Here is a 19,839-nt window from a genome sequence, read left to right as displayed (position 1 = left end):
TATGAGGACATTGGAAGTTTTTAAAGGGGCACTTTACCAACTATTTAGTTTACTGTCACAGCTTTGTAGGTTTCTGTGGGTACAGATAGAAAAAGTAACCCTAGTGATATCATCAGGATTTGTCTGTTTTTTTTTTTGTTTTTTTTTTAAATGTACTTAAATTTAATGAAAGGAATACAAATTATTTCAGTCAGTTAGCTTGCTAAAGGCAGCTTAATGCTCTGTGTTTAACTGGCAAAAGAGTTGTTAAAGCTAGGTTTAGAGGAGAGGTGATGATCAGTGAGCAGTAGTATGACTTTATGCTAAGTAAGAGCACTACAGATGTGATGTTTGCTTTGAGAGTGTTGATGAAGTATAGAGAAGGTCAGAAGGTGTTGCGCTATCTCTTTGCAGATCTAGAGAAAGCATACAATAGGGTGCCAAGAGAGGAACTGTGGTACTGGATGAGGAAGTCAGGAATGGCAGAGAAGTATGTGAGACAGTGGTAAGGTGTGCAGTAAGAGATGGCTTCAGGGGACTACATCAGACATTTGCCCTGAGTCCCTTCATGTTTGCAATGGTGTTGGGCAGGTTGACAGATAAGATCAGGCAGGAGTTTTTGTGGACTATGATGTTTGCAGTTGACATTGTAATCTTTAATGAGGTACGCACCAAGAGAAGAGGAATGAAAGTCAGTAGAAGCAAGCCAGAATACATGTGTGAATGAGAGTGAGACAGGTGAACATGCAAGGAGTAGGGATAGTCAAAGTCGATGAGTAAATACTGTGGTCAACCATCCAAAGCAGCAAATAGTGCGCAAGAGAGGTGAAGAAGAGACTGCAGGCAGGGTGAAGTGGGTCGAGACGAGTGTCAAGGGTGGTTAGTGACAGAAGGATAGCAGCAAGCGTGAAAGCGAAGGTTTACAAGGTGGTAGTGAGGCCTGTTATGATGTATGGTTTGGAAATGTTGGCACTGACAAAAAGACAGGAGGCTGAGCTGAAGGTGGCAGAGTTGAAGATGCTAAGATTTTCATTGGGAGTGACCAGGAAATGAGTACATCAGAGGGACAGCTCAAGTTGAGCTAAGCTGAAATAGCTTGGATATGTGGAAAGGAGGGATCGTGAATATATTGGATAAGGATGCATGTGATGTCTCTCTGAAGATGGAGCTGCCAGGCAGGAGGAAAAGAGTAGTGAAGGAGGAAATGCAGAAGGTTGGGGTGACAGGAGGATGCTAGGAATAGGGTGAGATGGAGGCAGATGATCTTCTGTGGTGACTCCTAAAGAAAGCAGCCAAATGAAGAAGAGGATGTAAATAGTCACCCACCATCAGCTGGTAGCACATCACTCAGAAGCTGATGGCTGGTCGCTGGTAATCATTCCAAGCTCTGGCTGCCAATTCAACAGACTAAAAGTCAACCCTATAGAGGTTTACCACTTAGGTGTGATTTATAGCTCGTAGAGCCAACACCATGGTTTGCATGTACTGTGCACTGGTGTGCCAGCTCTGCCATGATGAGCGAAACTGAGTTAATCATATTGGAGCTGAAACTAAAACAAAAAACAAAACAAAACAAAACAAAAAAAAAAACAGTTACTTTTACTGCACGACAGAAAAGAAGGAAGTCTTCAAACCCACCTAGATGCACACTGGGTCTATGTATAGAATGTAAGAACTATGAAAATAAGAAAACACACTGAAAGAATACTAGCTATTTGCAAAAGCAAGCTACAATTACTGCCCATTACACCTTGTTTAAAAGAGGCATTATCCTTGTGCTAATCAATATACTGTGTTACACAGCACATTACTACCAAATCTATTTACACAGTTGTCTGTGTTGCAGCAAGGTGCACATCAGGCTACAGCATAGAGTTACACAGTAACACACTACTGTAATGTGCTTTAAGTATTTTCCACACTACCCAAAGATTGAAAACAGTGGTTCTAATCTTTATTTTTCCCAATTTTTAGGGAAATAAGAAAGATACTATAGTTATTAGGAGCCTACAGGTTATATAACATTTTTAAGAGGAAACAAAGAAGTGATGTAATTGCTACATGAAAAAAAGTTCTTAAACTGATGGCAGTATAAATGATATGTGCTATAGAAATATGAAGAAACATTTGCATTCCTTCTACCATACATCAGATGACATCCAGATGTGCTTGGTAATGTGTAAAGATTTATTGAACTGTTTCTGCAGCATATTGATATTCTTACCTGTACATTTCACCTGCATTAGGAATTAATCAACAAACGAAACATGCTCCATGCTACACTGATTCAGCACTTAAACATATTTCAATCACATATCCAGAAACCCTATATGTATAAAAAAGTGATCACATGTTGCACATCTTCTATCCAATTCTTGTTAATCTTACCAGGAAACCCTGATAAATATGGACATTAGTTCATGAGCTGTGTCTTCTTCCTTAATACATCATTTCCATCGGACACTTAATACCAGTTTTACCTGCTCTGTTGACTCTCCTTCCATTGATTTTTTTTGGTATGACAGAAAGATGATGACAAGCCAGCTAAAAGCTTTACTGCTGATGGATGAGCTAGACAAAAAAAGTGATGTGAAATTTCATTATAGCTTCAAGTGCATGCAGTATGTTTCGATGAGTGTTCTCTAATATTCTCCATCTATCTGATTCTCAATCTAGAACAATCATTTCAACAGAAAGAAATGGCTGCTGCCGGTGTCAAAACCCTCTAATTCTGCTACATAATGCTATTCAGTTTTTGGCTTTTTAATGTTTGCATGTGTAACAGCTTTTGAATTCTCTTTTTGCAAGACTTCCTTAACACTGACACTCCATTTGAGTACATGATCCTGGCTACTATCATAGCAAACTGCATTGTGCTGGCCTTGGAACAACACTTACCAGCCTTAGACAAAACCCCGATGTCAGAGCGTTTGGTAAGTAAAAAAGCTGTGTGGTTCCTTCTGTATCTTACACAGTAGAAACCGTAGTAAATGCAAATATTGTGAGGATTAATGACAAATGTATTTTTTTTCTGTCTCTCTGTAAGTGAATGGTTTCTAGGCTGCTGACTCTCTTCTGCTAAAAAGTTATTGACTTTATTGCTGCTTAATTGAATACTTCCATCTTTTTTCCTGTCCACATGCTCATGGGTTTGAACATTTCAGTACCTAAATGGAGTGTAAACGTGAAATAGCGAACTGAAAGACAGATACCAATTTCCCTTCAGCATCAGACAGGATCCCTCCTCCTGAGCACTACAGGTCGAGCAGATCCCTGCAGAGATGCCTTTGATCCCCACTGTGTATCATTACCTCAGGCTACCCCTGCGCCACCTTCCTCCTATCCTAGCTCTCTTGTTAAGTCTTTCCATTAAAGACGCAAGTGCTGGGAGCCCTTCTGTCCAATGAGCTGGTAGTCTTAAGCATGGAGCTGTTTTAAGAATGAAATACCACATACCACAGATTTCATGAAAAAAAAAAGTTTTTTAATACAATAAAATTATTCTTTTACTTAAAAGGATTAAAGTTTTTATCTGTTCCTGATTGCCAAGACTTGGGAAAAATATTTAATAAAAACACAAATTGCATGTTCCAATTGCCTATGGTTAGAGATAGGGTTAGGCCTGTCACCAGTGATGACTTATACCTGAGAGGTTTAATAAATACAGTATCAGTTTTGGTACTGTATATAGCCAAAAGGATAAAGGAATACCTTTATGAATTACTGTTTTGTGATAACTAAATTTATGCTGACTGAGGTCTGAATATTTTTTGAAAACTTCTTCTTCCTTTCAACTCTATTAAGTATATGGAATGATGGTGAATTACATATTCATTCATGCTATTTCTTCAAAATAAGCCAAATTAAATGCATTGAATCTTCACATACTGAAATTGAGTGGTTCACACCATGTGTAATTTCTTTAATTGGGGGACACCTTCTAAAGTGCTACTGTTACAGTATCACAGGGGTAAAATAAGAGATTTTAGATTTCTCAATCATAGTTCTTTTGGGGTGTTAAAGCATCTGACACAGCTTTGGAGAGGATTATAGGACACTTAATTTATACAACTAGAGAGAGATAATGGCTGGGAAATGATGCCCAATGAAAGGAAGGATCTAGATAATTAATGTCTGCAATTTCATAAATTCTTTGCACTCTGCTTTTCTTTCTTCTTACAGGACAGCACAGAGCCGTACTTTATTGGAATATTTTGCTTTGAGGCTGGCATTAAGATCATTGCCCTGGGCTTTGCCTTCCACAAAGGCTCCTACCTGCGTAATGGCTGGAATGTAATGGACTTTGTGGTGGTCCTAACAGGGTGAGTAGCACTGGGCTAATGGCTTATACAGCTGCTAACTGACAGAGCTGATGGGCAACAGCGATTAATGAGAGTAGGGGGAGAGCTTTGTAGTGTGTGTGTGTGTTGCATTTCTAATGATCAGTAGAGCTGAGACATTCCAGATAGCAGGGTGTTTTCTTCCTGTCTAAATAAACAGTGCCTCAATAAGGTGGCATTGTCTGCAAAAAACCAGAGGGAAATCAGTGAACACAGCACAGAAACGATGGCAATGCAGAAATATAGGGAAAGCTTTTTCTTTCTTTTTTCCCCATCACTTACAAATAATGAAAAACATTCAAATTTCGCAAGCTTTGCTTTTTTCAGGGAATTCTGTTAAGTTTAAGACCATGGCTTATTTATTCCTGTGCAATGGACTGTCTGAGTCTCTGTCAAAAGATCTTGTCAGCTTCAGTAATATCATTGATGTATCAGAAAGCGCTTTAGTAGTTTTGAGAGGTACTCCTTTGTACTCTTTAAGAAATTCAAAATAGATATTACCAAATCTTTTTTAAAGTCAATCTCAAACATACATCAGTTTCTCCTTGTGCTCGTTGTGTTTGCAAATTCAGCCAAATTCACAAAGATAAAGATAAGGATAAAGACATTTCCACTATAATTGTAAGTAGAAAAAACTAAAAAAGAATTTTTCATAGAGTTTAATTCACTTTGTTAAGGTTGCATTTGTTCTTGTAATACTCCACATGCTAGAAGAAACTTAATTTATTTTATTCTTATTTTGCTTTTAGGTTAATAAATATTTATCCCATTGTCATAGCTATTTTACACATTTATCCATTACCTTTAGCTTTGAATATTTATCCATTAATCTTACTAAAGATTCTAAATCCTTCAAATGTAGCTATTGCAAATATTTATATATAAATTTTACAGGATCCAAGAATTTTTTTTACATACTTTAAATTTTAATCAATTTATACATTATTTATCTATTTTAATTTATCTGCATACTTTTTTGATTTAATTTCAAATTTAACATTCATTTCCAAAAGACATATTATCATTACATGTGACATCAGCAGGGCTTTGCCCTTGTTTTGTTTTTGTTTTTTTTTTGCTAAGTTCATCGTCCAAAACTTCAGCTTTTTGTTTTTGGCATGTATGAAGAATTTGTTTGGTCATCACTCATGTTGTAAGTGTTGACCAGGCTTGATTTGTCTACTGGAATATGTGGGATGTGGTTATGCCCCTTTTCATTATCATGTTTCTGAATGAATGTTTAAATTGGTTAGTCAGTATATTTAGAATTGCAAATATTAATTATCAAATAGGTTATTTTGTCTAACTAATATTTTAAAAAAATTATAGACTCAGAAAATTCAAGTTATTTAACCTTTAGAGGTATAACAGCTGGTGCCTTCTAAAGGGATTGTGCTATACCCTTGACTAGAGGCCATTATCATCTATTTGCCAACCTACTGGTATTGGTGCTTGGATGAAAAATGAGAATTTGGAAAGTAAAGAAGAGATTTGGGAAACACCCTTCAATCATGTTTTGAATGTAGATTTTGCGTAGTTTGTCCAACAGAGTGTTTGGAATGCCACACATACAACAACCAGTTGATCCCAACAGAGTTGGGATGATGTATGATTATCAAAAAATAGGATTTGGATTTTTGGATTTTTAAATGACCAGATATCAGTATGTGTCTTAAGAATCCTAAATCAGTTGGGCTCTATCCTTGACAGGGGTTATTTATTTGTACCTTATGAAGGTCTAGTCAGGAGGGTTGGAGGTGGAAAGGTGGGGATAGGGAGGGTGCAGTTACACTGTTAAAGGTCCCTGTGCACTAGCTGGTCCCACTGGGGGACAGGCCAGCCTCTGTTACATAATGATACAGAGGTTTATTTGGACCATCTTGGGTTTGTGTGAAGAACCTCGTTGCAACAAACATCGCCTCTGTCAATTCCCAAAGCCCTCATCGACACCTTCACCTCTCCCACTGGGGTCACTGTGAGTTGCTGAGCCTTTTGTTCGCATTGGCTGGAAACAAGGGGAAGCGGTCAGTGGAAAATACAATAAACACCATCCACCAGAATGAGTCTGGTTTTGTGGAAATGTGGCAGAGATCTGCCGGGGCGCCTGGGTGGCTTAGTGGTGAAGCCGGCAACCACATACACATACCCATACCGCGTTGCGGCGCGGGTTCACGTCCTGGCCCATCGCCAATTTGCCTGCGTGTCTACCCCCCTATCTTTCCCCCATTTCCTGTCTCTCTACACTGTCGATAAAAGCCGCTGTGGCCAAAAATGCAAAAAAAAAAAAAAAATCAAATCAAGCATTCCATATAAAATTAATCAAAAATTGAACATAAAAATTGGCAAGTTACAGGCCCTGAAAGTACATGGGATGGATTGGAAATTTGCATTTCGTAACATTGTAGGGTCATCTTATGAGATAGCCACATGAAATTTTCAGGACTTAAAGACACATTTAAGCTCTGTTAAAAACTGCAATCAAAACAGTTTTACACCAGCTCCATGTGTCACAATTGAAAGACAAAGTCTTGCTTTTGCTTTCAGAACCATTTTTAACCAACTTTGAGCATCAATATCATATAAAGTCATATTCTCATTTTCTATGACAAAGAGTAACAGAAACAAGCACTGGTACCATGGATGTTTGATTTGTTTTCTTACGATTCACTAGAGTGAACTTCCAAAATTTTACTTTGGGTGAACTTTCAAATGTCATATCACACAAGGGGTGGCTGTAGCTCAGGAGGTAGAGCAGGTCATCTACTGATCGGAAGGTTGTATACTTGGGCAAGATACTGAACCCCAAGTTGCTCTGCGACACAAATGTCGGAGTATGAATGTGTGTGAATGTTAGACAGTAAGCACTTAGAGCTTAGATACATATGGAAGTGCTTGTATGAATGGGTAAATGTAAAAACGTGTTGTATAAGTGTTGAGTGCTCAGAGTAGAAAAGCACTATATAAGAACTAGTCAATTTACCATCTAGTCCAAGATAGGTGGCTGGTTAAAAGATGTTATATTAAAATCCCCCATTTATCTAAATTTTGATAATAGATTTGTAGATTCTAAACCAATGCTTTAAGCCGCTGAGGTGCTGCACCAGGATGACCTGATTTATACGCTGATCGTCATGGTGTCTGATGAATCAAAGTCTGAGTCAAACTTGCCAGTTGAACACTTCATCCATTTATTTACATCCAAACTCTTCAGTGTCCATTAAACTTTCACGTTTCCAAAAACACTTGAAACATCCACACATGTAACTCTCATAGCTCCTAGCTGCTTCATTGGCCAAAACCTGTTTACCCTTCTGGGTGGAACACCTGACCTGACAAAGAAAGGTCCTGCCATATATATTCATGACCACCAATTACCGTCTGATGAATGATACCTAATACACAAATAAATTCATTCATATTCTTCTCCTACAAGATTCATCTTCTGCAGTAGCTCCGATTCCTTCATTCCTTACTATCACCAAATCCAGCTAAAAGATTGACCCTGCTTACAGGCATTGTGTTGTATTGAAACTCGATATATCTATTTCCTGTGTCCTAAAGCACTATATTGTTGTCCAAAAAATGTAGTGATACACAGTATTGCATTGGGTGTCAAGTTCCTTTATTACCACCTTTTCAGTTGCACCAATTCCAAATGCACCATCCAGCTCTCGTGTTCTCCGTCAAACACAAAATGTGGATTAATCTGCTGCTAAAAGTAGTTCCCATCAAAAATGTGTGTGATTGTGTATGTATCAAGCATGCACTGGGTTCAGTTTAGAGGTTACTGACAGGTTGCTAGAGCATGTATGCAGCCAGGGTATCTGTAAGTGCGTGTGTGTGTGTGTGTGTGTGTGTGTGTGTGTGTGTGTGTGGTTTTTGGGGGGGGGGCTCAAGTAGGCTTGATTGAATTGAGGCTGATCAGGCTGACATGATAGACATAATTGAAGGGCTGGGTGGTGGATAGATGCCATTACAGCAGTGGTCTGGTCATCTTATCAGGGTCATGCTAAACTGACAGGTTAAGCCAAGTTTTCAGGGTAGTTACTGGATCACTCTGGATCAGATTGTATGCAGTTGAACACACACACACATGCAGCTGGTGCACTTAAACATGTATGTACACACATGCTGGCAAATCATTTCTCTGTGATGATGTCCATTTCCTGCAGGATGTGCTGTGTGGAAACCCATAGCAATTATGCATTAGCAATGACTCACTGATTATCAGCATTCAGCTCATCTGGGCAGTCATCTCAGCAGCTTGTTTATAACATGAGTACATGAGCCTTAACAATTCACTCTGGTGTTACATGGAAAAATGAGGTTGCAGTGCAAAATCTGCAATAAAAACAACAAAGATGAAGCAGATAAATGCTGTATAAATGCAGTAATATTGGACGGTATGCTCATCAGCCCCACACTTAGGGCAAAATGTGAAATGTATACATTTCTCCATAGGAAGCGGCAAGCGCCTAGGTACATATAGTTTTCCCCCTTCATAACACCATGTGTGACTTTTTTTTTCTTTTCTTTTTTTTATGGCAGTGGTTCCTTTGATTGTCAGGTGTGCTGACACAGGTATCTGGCACTGATAGCTGTGTGCTAAGCCTCACCTCTGCTAATTCAAACCACTGAACTTATTTAATGGAATTTGTGACATAATATGCATGCTACAGACCATCCAAGAAATATACGCTTCAGTTTTGGTGAATAAATTGCTTGTATTTTATTACAGTTACTTCAGTATTGATTTACAGTAGACTGTTGCTTAGAACTAAATTAGAGATATGTGTGCTTGTGCAACCATTCATTTGTGAATGCAGCCTGCTAAAAAAGCTTGCTATCATTAGTTGATAACACCCCACCCTCAATTATAGTCACTTCTGGTTCCAAACAGCTAATGTGGCAGTGACCAAAGTCATAAAAAACATTGATGCTTCAAAACACTATCTGGAAACCAGAAGGTTACTTTTTGGTGGCCATGTCCGCCTTTGACATGTAGTTATTTTCCTTTGATCTTCCTCAGAAATACATGTGACAAGTTTATTCCTCTTTGTGGATTTTAGAAAAAAGCATGCCAAAGCATGAAGACTGGGTTCTTGTCCCATGTAGTTACTTTTTTGTGTTAGTGTTCTCACTGCTGTATTTTGGATGTACTAAAGGGAGCTTTTAGGAAACATGGATAGTAAGGAATTACAATAGCAACAGTAACAGATATTACTGGGCTGGGGATTCTAGTGGAGTAACTAGAACTAATATAGAGGCTAATATAAAATGCCTCAGGGCGCAAAATGTTGTATAATGTACTGCCAGGGAATCCATCATTTTCTTGTGTTTAGAGCATCACAGTGACAAGGATGCCAGTGTGGGGACTCAGCTTTTTCTGCTGTCAAATGTTATTGGTGCATCCAAGTAATATGCCTGTGGTATGACTGTTTGCATTTCATCTATTTCTTTACAAAACAACAGTTAGCTGTTGTCAGATATTTATTTGAAAATTTTCATTTTCAAATAATTACAATTTAAATTTATAATGTCTTTGACTTTGGTTTTGATTGTGCTGGGTCTGAGCACAGGTTTTGTAGGATAACTAGTCTCCCGAGACTGTTGGTCACATGTCACATGTCATTATCTACTTTATAGTTTTCCTTTGGGAGCCTCCAGGAATAGTAATTGTGTCACAGTAAACAGTAAGAGTAAAAGTCTTATCTTAAATTTTTTAGTTGCATTATGAATTATTTGATAAATTTATTGCATTCTATATTTCTATGTTTTTTTTTGTCATGTTAAAGTTATTTCTGTCTAGCTTCTACTTTAGACTGTGCTTTTAGATGTTTCCCCCCAAATGCCTTTTCATAAATCCCAAGAAAGGGAGGTGAACTCTGCTGGGCCTTCAGCTGTTATTTATACACCTAAGGGGAGAGGATGACAGTCATGGCATGGTAACAGGAGGAGCGTTTCCAGGGAGGAATAGTGAGAATCTTATTGGTCTGAGGTGACTCTGGCTGGACAAAGTGGTATCTCTGCCTTTTCTCAGACAGGCTTATTTACTGCAGATGTTTTACACTGCATCCGCTGTCAAACAAAATGGTTGTGACAACACAAAATTGCCTTCAGCCTATAATCAATGAACAACATCAAAAATAACGAAAAGGAGCTAGAAATTTTGTCTTTATTCAATTCAGTTCAATTCAACTTTATTAATACAGCACCAATTTATAACAACTGTTGCCTCAAGGTGCTTTATATTGTAGGTTACAGACCCTACAAACAAGAAACAATCCTTTGAGGAAGCACTTGGTGACAATGGGAAGGAAAAACACATTTTTTTAACAGGAAGAAATTTCTGTCAGAACCAGGCTCAGGGAGGGGCAGCCATCTGCTGTGACTGGGTGGCACAGAGGAAAAGAAAAGTGTGCATGCAGCTGAACACACATACACATGCAGCTAGTGCACTTAAACATGCACACACACATACGATGTCAAATAATTTCTCAGTGATGATATCCATTTCCTGCAAGATGGGCTGTGTGGAAACACATAGTAATTATGCATTAGGAATGAATCACTAATTATCAGCATTCAGCTCATCTGGGCAGTCTTGTGTCATTCTATTCAATTTAATTGATCTGTGTTAAACATTAGTACTATTGTATTTTATTGTGAATAATTCTTTTAAGTTATAATTCAATTCAATTCAGTTTTATTTATATAGCGCTAAATCACAACAAACAATCAAATGGTCACCTCAAGACACTTTAGATTGTAAGGTAAAGACCCTACAATAATTACAGAGAAAAGTCAAAACGACCCCCTATGAGCAAGCACTTGGCGACAGTGGGAAGAGAGCCAGAAATTAATAATAAGTAGTGATTAAATGCAGAGTGGGGTATAAACAGTAAAAAGAGATGAAGGGAAAGAAACAGTGCATCATGGGAACCCCCCAGCAGCCTAGGCCTATTGCAGAATAACTAAAGGATGGTTCAGGGTCACCTGATCCAGCCCTAACTATACGCTTGATCAAAAAGGAAAGTTTCAAGCCTAATCTTTAAAATAGAGAGGGTGTCTGTCTCCTGAATCCAAATTGGGAGCTGGTTCCACAGAAGAGGGGCCTGAAAGCTGAAGGCTCTGCCTCCCATTCTACTCTTAAGTATGCTAGGACCTACAGTGTACTGTATCACAAAAGTGAGTACATCCCTCACATTTCTGCAGGTATTTAAGTATATCTTTTTATGGGACAACACTGACAAAATGACACTTTGACACAATGAAAAGTAGTCTGTGTGCAGCTTATATAACAGTGTAAATTTATTCTTCTTTCAAAATAACTCAATATACAGCTTTAATGGTTTAATGTTTAAACCAGCGGTAACAAAGTGAGTACACCCCTAAGAGACTACACCCGTAAATGTCCAAATTGAGCACTGCTTGTCATTTCCCCTCCAAAATGTCATGTGACTCGTTAGTGTTCCTAGGTCTCAGGTGTGCATAGGAAGCAGGTGTGTTCAATTTTGTAGTACAGCTCTCACACTCTTGCTCTTACTATTGCTCTTATTTTCTTCAATTAGTGATGAATAGTAAGATTTATGGACAGGTTTTTATATAGAGAGAGCAACAAACTCTTTTTCCAGAATAAATGAGCATCGTCTAAGTTAGTGAGATGCCATTCCCTCTCCAGTTTATGGGTTATCTGCTTAAGCTGCGCGTTTGTGAATTATACCACGGAGTCAGGCACTTCTGGTTTGAGGCTTTCCTTTTCAGAGCCACAGTATCCAAAGTTGTACGCAGTAGGGTTTAATATTTTTCCCGAAAATGACATGAATCAAATCCCGGGAAATGACGAGCCATTTCCCGGGAATCCCGGGAAAAAGTTTATTTATTTTTTTATTTTAATTAGGCCTTCTGTAGCCTGTGTCGGCCTTAACCTATTGTGATATTGTAGAGGTAGCTTTCCAGCTATGTCCTGTTATGCCCAGTAGGGGGCAACGTCGGCTTGATTAATGCAATAAAACCTACATCTCGACATTTCAGTGCTCGAGCTATGCGGTGTTGTATCGTTCCTCAACACTCCCTTAACAAATATAATTCAAATATTCCTGCATTGTACATGGAATTATACCAAGATATTTTACAACTGCTGGTGCAAAACAATACGGTTCATCTCCACAGCATTGATAAAGGCTCAGCCACGCTGTCGTGGCGACATCTGTTGCGCTATATCTCCACCAGTGGAACGCTGTAATAGTCATTGAAAAGTTAACTACTGTACTACACTATAATATGGCATAACACAGGGCCTTGAGTAATGCACCACGACTTGGTCATTGCCATTCTGGCAACAGCAAATTTATAACACCGTGTCTGAGGGTTAAAGTAGGTTCGCTGTGAATCGTCTTTTGAAAAACTGGCTGATCCTTATAGCCTAAAAAATATACATTTTACTCAACTCCATTTTAAAAGCGAAATATGTTAAAGCAATCTATTTCATGATAATTTCTTCACCCATTAGGCCCGTATCCTAATTCATGATTGTTAGTAAGCGGCTGCAAATGAGGAAAAGAAACACTCGAAGTTAAACAGATATTTCTTTATTGTTCAGGGCAGGCATATTTTATAGGCTATATAATGCAATATACCAATATATAATAATATAAAATTATATAATACAAAATACCTTAGGGTAAACACATTGCCTACGATTTCAACAAATTAAAGAGGAAAAAAGCACAACTGTGTAATACCTCTATTAAAACGCTTGAGATGAAGGCTGAAGCCTTAAACAGAGGCTGAACGTGCCTGAAATGAAGAGTAATGCTTTTCGCATTAAACGAACCCTTCTCTCAATATTTCCTTAAATTTAACTTTCTGAAGCTTTCTTTTCTTTCTGAAAGTCAAATCGACGCGCGCGACTTTTTTCCCGGTTTCCCGTCTAACGTTTCCCGGGAAACGGGAAATGGTTCTGATCGCATTTCCCGGGAATCCCGGATCCCGGGATTAAACCCTAGTACGCAGTGAGGATATAAAACTATTGATGAGATAATTTACCTCACTGAGAGCAGAGTTTAGGAAGCTGCTCTGCACTGTGTTGGCACATGGCACTGAAGAGCATAATGAAGGAATTATATCCTTAAACTTAATTACAGCACTTTCAGAAAGACTTCTACTGTAATAAAACATATTCCTCACTCTAATCTATTAAAGTAAATGTAAATGTTATTAAGAAATGATCAGACTGGAGAGGTCTTTCGGGGAATACTTTTAAGTCTTCAGTTTCTATGCAGTATATCAGGACAAGATCCAGAGCGCGGTTAAGTGGTGGGTGGGCTCCTTTACATTTTGAGAAAAGCCAACTGAATCTATTATTTTATCTGAGTAAGGGCCAGGTGGATGATAGATAATAACAAAACAGGTTTTTGAATTTTCCAATTAGGATGGACAAGGTTAAGAGTCAGTATTTCAAATGAATTAAAGCTCTGTCTGGGTCTTTGATTAATTAATAAGTTGAAGTGGAAGATTTCTGCTAATCCTCCTCCTCGACCTGTGCTTCAAGCATTTTGACAATATGACTCGTGGCTGTTGATTCATTTAAACTAACATATTCATCCTGCTGTAACCAGATTTCTGTTACACAGAATAAATCAATATGTTGATCAAAACACTGTTTTATTACAACTTCAGGGTTAGTTGACATGCTTTCCTATCAGTGATAACACTTCTTGTTGATTGAGAACATTGCAACTTTGAAAAGAAGTCTGAGTGACAACTACATGCAGTCAGACAACAAATCGCCAGATTCTTTTGTAATTTTGCATGAAAACTTTGAGAGAAGCTAATGTGGTGAGCTAATCACTGCTTACATTACAGTAAATCCTCATCCTATTTTCTGAAATCAAGAGGTTATGTTTAAATGCACAAATTGTATCATGATAAAATATTTCTGTATATATTGAATTCTCTGCTGATAGTGGTGAAAAAGTTGTAGTTTAACTGCTTCAGTTTGAACTTACTGATTATATTTCTCAAAATAGAAATACACAACATTTTAATGTTTACATCATTTGATGTACGGACTCCCTTCTTTATTTTTTATATTTTTTTTGAAGCGGAGTAAAAGTAATGGCATGATACTCTGTTGCTACTACGTATTTATTTACACACTGTTGTTGTCTCCTGCCAGTATTGTCAAAATATGTGGAACAGCCAGTAATGTAATCTTCTTCATGTTTGTGCTGTTTTTGGTCCTTGAGCTGGAGAAGGTAGAAGTCATAATGAACAAGAGCATATATTTGCTTCCTGCAAGCTTCTACACAGATCAATTGAGCTAAACACAGAGGGAATAGATTCTCAGCACTCCTCTTTATAGCTGGCTGGATGAAAGCAGCTGCCATTGGATTTCTGCAGTGGTTTATTCCTACAGTATGCCTGCCCTCCCTAGTGCCGCACACACAGCAAGGGTGAATAATAAGTAAAATATTCCATATTCAGTATAATTTTTAAAATATCTTTATACCTCAATATATTTTTATGTCTGTGAAGCCCTTTAAACCTCCACATGTGATATTGGGCTATACAAAATAAACTGAATTAAATAACATCTTATTGCAGGAATATGGTAGCTTTGTTTCATCTTTGTTTTACAGTGGTATGCAAAAGGTTGGGCACCTCTGATAATTTTCATGATTTTCCTTTATAAATCATTGTTTGGTCGTTGTCTCGTTGAAGCATCCGGCCCCGGTGCAACTTCAGCTTTGTCAATGATTCTTGAACATTGTTCTCAAAAATCTGCTGATACTGACTGTAATCTATGTGACCCTCAAATTTGACAAGATTCTCAGTACCTGCACTGGCCACACAGCCCCACAGCATGATGGAAGTGCCACCAAATTTTACTGTGGGTAGCAAGTGTTTGTCTTAGAATGCTGTGTTCTTTTTCCGCCATGCATACCACCCCTTGTTATGCCCAAATAACTCAATTTTAGTTTCATTAGTCACCAGCACCTTATTCCAAAATGAAGCTGTCTTGTCCAAATGTGCTTTAGCGTACCTCAAGCAACTCTGTTTGTGGCGAGTGTGCAGAAAAGGCTTCTTCTGCATTATTCTCCCATACACCCTCTACTTGTGCAAAGTGCGCTGAATAGTTGAACGATGCACAGTGACACCATCTGCAGCAAGATGATGTTGTAGGTCTTTGGAGCTGCTCTGTGGGTTGACTATGACTGTTCTCACCATCCTTCGCCTCTGCCTGTCTGAGATTTTTCTTGGCCTGCCACTTTGGGCCGTAACTAGAACTGTGCCTGTGGTCTTCCGTTTCTTCACTGTGTTCATCACAGTGGAAACTGACAGCTGAAATCTCTGAGATAGCATTTTGGATCCTTCCCCTAAACCATGATGTTGAACAATCTTCATTTTCATCTCATTTGAGAGTTGTTTTGAGGCTCCCATGTTGCCACTCTTCAGAGAAGATGCAAAGAGGAGAAACATTTGCAAATTGACCACCTTAACCTTTTCTCATAATTGGATTTACCTGTGTATGTAGGTCAAGGGTCAATGAGCTTACAAAACAAATTTTGTGTTCTAATAATTAGTGCTAAAGGTATTCAAATAAATAAAACAACAAGGGTGCCCAAACTTGTGCACCTGCCTAATTTTGTTTAAATAATTATTGCACACTTTCCTAGTACTTCTGATATTGGCCTAACATCTCCCTTGCTCTTATTAATTAACTGTAACCATTGTTACAATTACTGACAAGCTAGCCAGGAGCCATGGAAACTTAAACATCAGTAGTGAGAAATTGTGTTTAAGATGGAGTGCTCATGTATAAAAATTCCCAATGCAGTGATTGTGAGTGGGATAACAAAATCAGTGAAGAATGGAGCAGTGTTAGATTTCTTGAAAAGATACGGTCCTTGTACCAGATGATGATGCTACCTCAGAGTTTTACCAGGACTCTGGACAGTTTTTACATGTTACTACTAGGTCATACCTAGTGGAATTATGGGACTTGGCTAAGCTCAGTGGCAAAGACTATGAAAAGGTATTGAAAGAGATGAAGTTGCAAATCTGTGGGACCACTGAGACTACAGACGAGACACGAGACACCGTCTGATGATACACCACTGCCAGGGTTCTAGCCAGAAAAAAAATTATAGCCTGGTGCATTTAGTAGTGGGGGTAGCAGCATTAGGTAATTAGCATTAGCTTGTTAATGTTAAATGCTAAATGCCCTACCCAGCTTCTAATTGAGTGATGATGAACCGTTAGGCCTTAAGGCCTTAGACTTCTGTGTCAGGTCTTTGCAGGTAATCGGAAATCACCTCTGAAGCTTACACGGTAATCACACTCCATGTGGATGTGTAGTTACATTTCTCAAGAGGTGCATGTCAGGTTACATCGTATGTTTCAGCATAGGGTTCAGAGGGGATTTCCGGTTATGTACGTAGGACCGACGCAGAACTCTAATTCAGGCCTTATTAGATAGAGCAATAATTCTTTTTGCATATAAACCAGCAGAGTTACACTTAAATATCATGGATGCAATGTGTCTCAGAGTGGTATTTCCTTCCACTAATGGGTTTCCAGAAATCATGTAAAAAGCTTACACAACAAAAACATTAAAATCCGGATGTTTTATCAATCCGATCAGCTGCTAAAAGCATCATCACATTGTCAACATGACATTGTCCTTTTGAGCTCTCCTTTTGAGCTCTCCTTTTCCTCTTCTTCTCCCTTGGGTTCACGTTGATCGCCATTTTGCTTTCTGTAGTCCCGCAAAATCAAATGTAAACAGGACCATTGTGAGATTGTGTGTGCACACTGTGAATGAAACTGGCCTGCTTTGGTGGTAGATTGCAAATTGCGGTGAAATAATACTATATGCAGCAATCTAGTGAGAGAAAAAAAATCAGTCTGGTGTTTGCGATGGGGCAGAGTGCACAGGGTGCATGCCCGCTTGCTAATTGCAGTGACAGAAGAGTTCAGAGAGCGAACTGGTGAAATTCTCAGCCCAGTGCAAGATGATCTCAGCATGGCGCAGTGCTGGGGGATCAACCGCTAGAACCTTGACTGCCACAGCCCTAGCTGCTCACAGGTAAACCATAGGTAGATGGTGACCAGGGTGCCTTAGCCCCAGTTCCACCTTTGTGTGTGAAGAAACCTTCTTTGATTATGATCAGTGAGATAAACCCACCTGAAGTTCAGATGGTCATGGTTGAGCATATTTTAAAGAAGGATGACATTGGATTGTATTTACATTCCTCATTGCATATCCACTTCTATTATCCATTTTTCCCAGGAAAAATTCCTATGGCTAATAGTGAGACAGACTGACACTTTATGCTCACATATTAAGCTGCTTCTTAATAATGCCAGTATGACCTAACTTCAGGTATCCAGGAAGATATTAGACCACTTGCTTCACCCTGCAGCTAATGTAGTCAAGGGCCTAAGTCGCACTTCACCTCCTGTAGCCTATCTGCAGAGACTGGCTTCAGCCTTTAGTGTTTTTGAGGATGGCGGGGAGCTCTTTGTTCATGAATACACTTCAAGACCCACGCGAGAAACCATGTGCTTATTTCCATCGTTTACAACTTGCATTAAATGTAGCAGTTGAAAAAAAAGGGGAATTCCACCTGGTCATGCAGACAAACATCTTCTCAAGCTGTTTTGTAGAAGATGTTGGGATAGTGGATTGCTCCCCAGCCAGTAGCTTGATGAAAAGAGGATTTGATTTAAGTGTGGTACCATCCTCAGCCTCTCTGAGCATTGTTTCTTCACCCTTGCTCTGATTTTCTATCAGAAAGAAATAACACAGGATTTTATGCTTTCCTTGCATTTCTTCTGGCAGTCTCTGCATTGTTGTCTTTCATTTATTTTCTACACCTGAGAAGTGTGTATTTTTCAGCACTGCATGGCCTCTGTTTTGTGTTTAGTGGTGTGAGATTGAATACACATTATTGGGATGTTGGGAAGCAATTTCAGCCAGGATCAGCATTTTCTAATAACAATTATTTTTTTCTTAAAAAAATAGGTGTTTGTATTCCTGTAACCCCCCCTTTGTTTGCTTTGATCTCTGTAGTGTCTGATTCACTGTTCAGTGGCACAGACTCAGCAACAGGCATATTGGTATGATTATGATAAGAGCTACTTTGTGTATTTGCTGTGTAAATGTCTTGTGATCAGAGGATTCTGGCTGTCTCTGAGCAGCATCAACACCTCCCCCAGAACCAATAGCAGAGACTGAGTGTGGGCTCTCTGTGTTTGTCAAACAGGCTCATGGTGCCAACCATAGTAACAGTGTGTGATGCAATATAGAGCTGCAGACCCTTTGTAGAGATGCACAGAACCAAAAGAGAAAGCACAGGGGCCTATGTTCCATATGAAAAGCCCATGAAAGCACAGATGCAATGGCAGAAATCATTATTTTTAAGTTTGCTTTTCTTAAAAATAAGGTTTAAAGTGGTTTTAAATAGCTAGAATTTTACCAAAGCACATTTTCTTATTTAGTACAAGTTCATAGTCTTCTGCTCTTTTTAAATCTCCTGCTATGTCTGAAGTATGAAGTGGTGCATCTTGTGTGTTTATGGGCTGCATTTTAGACTAGAAAAGGAAGAATGTGATATTGACATGACAGATGAAGACAATATTAGACTGGCATCCAAAATAGTGGAGTGAAACTGAGTGGTCCCACCCTTACTTCCTCTGCAGTGGTTCACAATGTATGGCTGACACATAGCACATGTTTTTTAAGCCGACACCATATATCATGTAAGTGCATCTTTGTAGCCTTGATGTTGGTCGAACTTACATGGTTCTTCTTAGTAGCTAAAGACCTACACAGATGGAGACAAACAAATCCAATTTTAGGTTTATTGCTCCAAAGTGACTGTTGTGAAAAATGTCTAAGATAAATGACTCCAGAATGCTGCTCAATTCCAACACCAAAAACTGATCATAGTGGTAGCTCAGGCAGGCCACAAAGTCAAGCTCTGCCCACATTCCTATAGTGCAAGGACCATTTAAACCAACATAATGGCACTGAACCCATGGAAAAAAATGAAATATTTGTGCAGGAAATGTTGACTTACAATCAACAATATTGATTTTTATGAAAATTTTAAATGGTATTGATTAATTAAAGTATAATTAAACAGTACCAGAAAAAATAAGTTAAAAAAATACACTCATTTAATGTTCTACCATCTAGATCACCTTTGAATGCAACAATTTTCTACATCTTTTTTAACGCTGCACAAAAGGCAGCCTCATAATGAGGTGTTGTGGCTCCAGAGAACTGCTTCGGTAACAGAGGTTTATTAGATTAGATAAGATTAAAATTTATTAATCCTTTTGGGAGGGTTCTGTCAGGGAAATTAAAGTTCCAGTAGCACTTTTACATTATAGGCACACAAGCAGAAATATCGTCAGTCAGAAATATACAAGATATATACAAGACCGCGGTGAGTGATGCAGTAGTTCGTTATCTTGCTCTGCAGCTTTTCCCTCAAATTTCTTGGTT

At 38.6% G+C, this 19,839-nt stretch overlaps 1 protein-coding gene across 1 annotated transcript in view; it reads left to right on the top strand.

Annotated features, from left to right (window-relative positions):
• Window positions 1-19,839, top strand: part of cacna1ba (calcium channel, voltage-dependent, N type, alpha 1B subunit, a) — a 266,901-nt gene that overhangs the window by 1,571 nt on the left and 245,491 nt on the right. The window contains exons 2-3 of the mRNA XM_030725575.1: window positions 2,807-2,912; window positions 4,162-4,301. Coding sequence (XP_030581435.1) covers window positions 2,807-2,912; window positions 4,162-4,301 — 246 coding nt within the window. The remainder of the gene's footprint in view (window positions 1-2,806; window positions 2,913-4,161; window positions 4,302-19,839) is intronic.

This window comes from Archocentrus centrarchus, unplaced genomic scaffold, assembly GCF_007364275.1.
Source record: "Archocentrus centrarchus isolate MPI-CPG fArcCen1 unplaced genomic scaffold, fArcCen1 scaffold_63_ctg1, whole genome shotgun sequence".
Classification (NCBI taxonomy): domain Eukaryota; kingdom Metazoa; phylum Chordata; class Actinopteri; order Cichliformes; family Cichlidae; genus Archocentrus; species Archocentrus centrarchus.
This window is presented reverse-complemented; position numbering and strand designations above follow the sequence as displayed.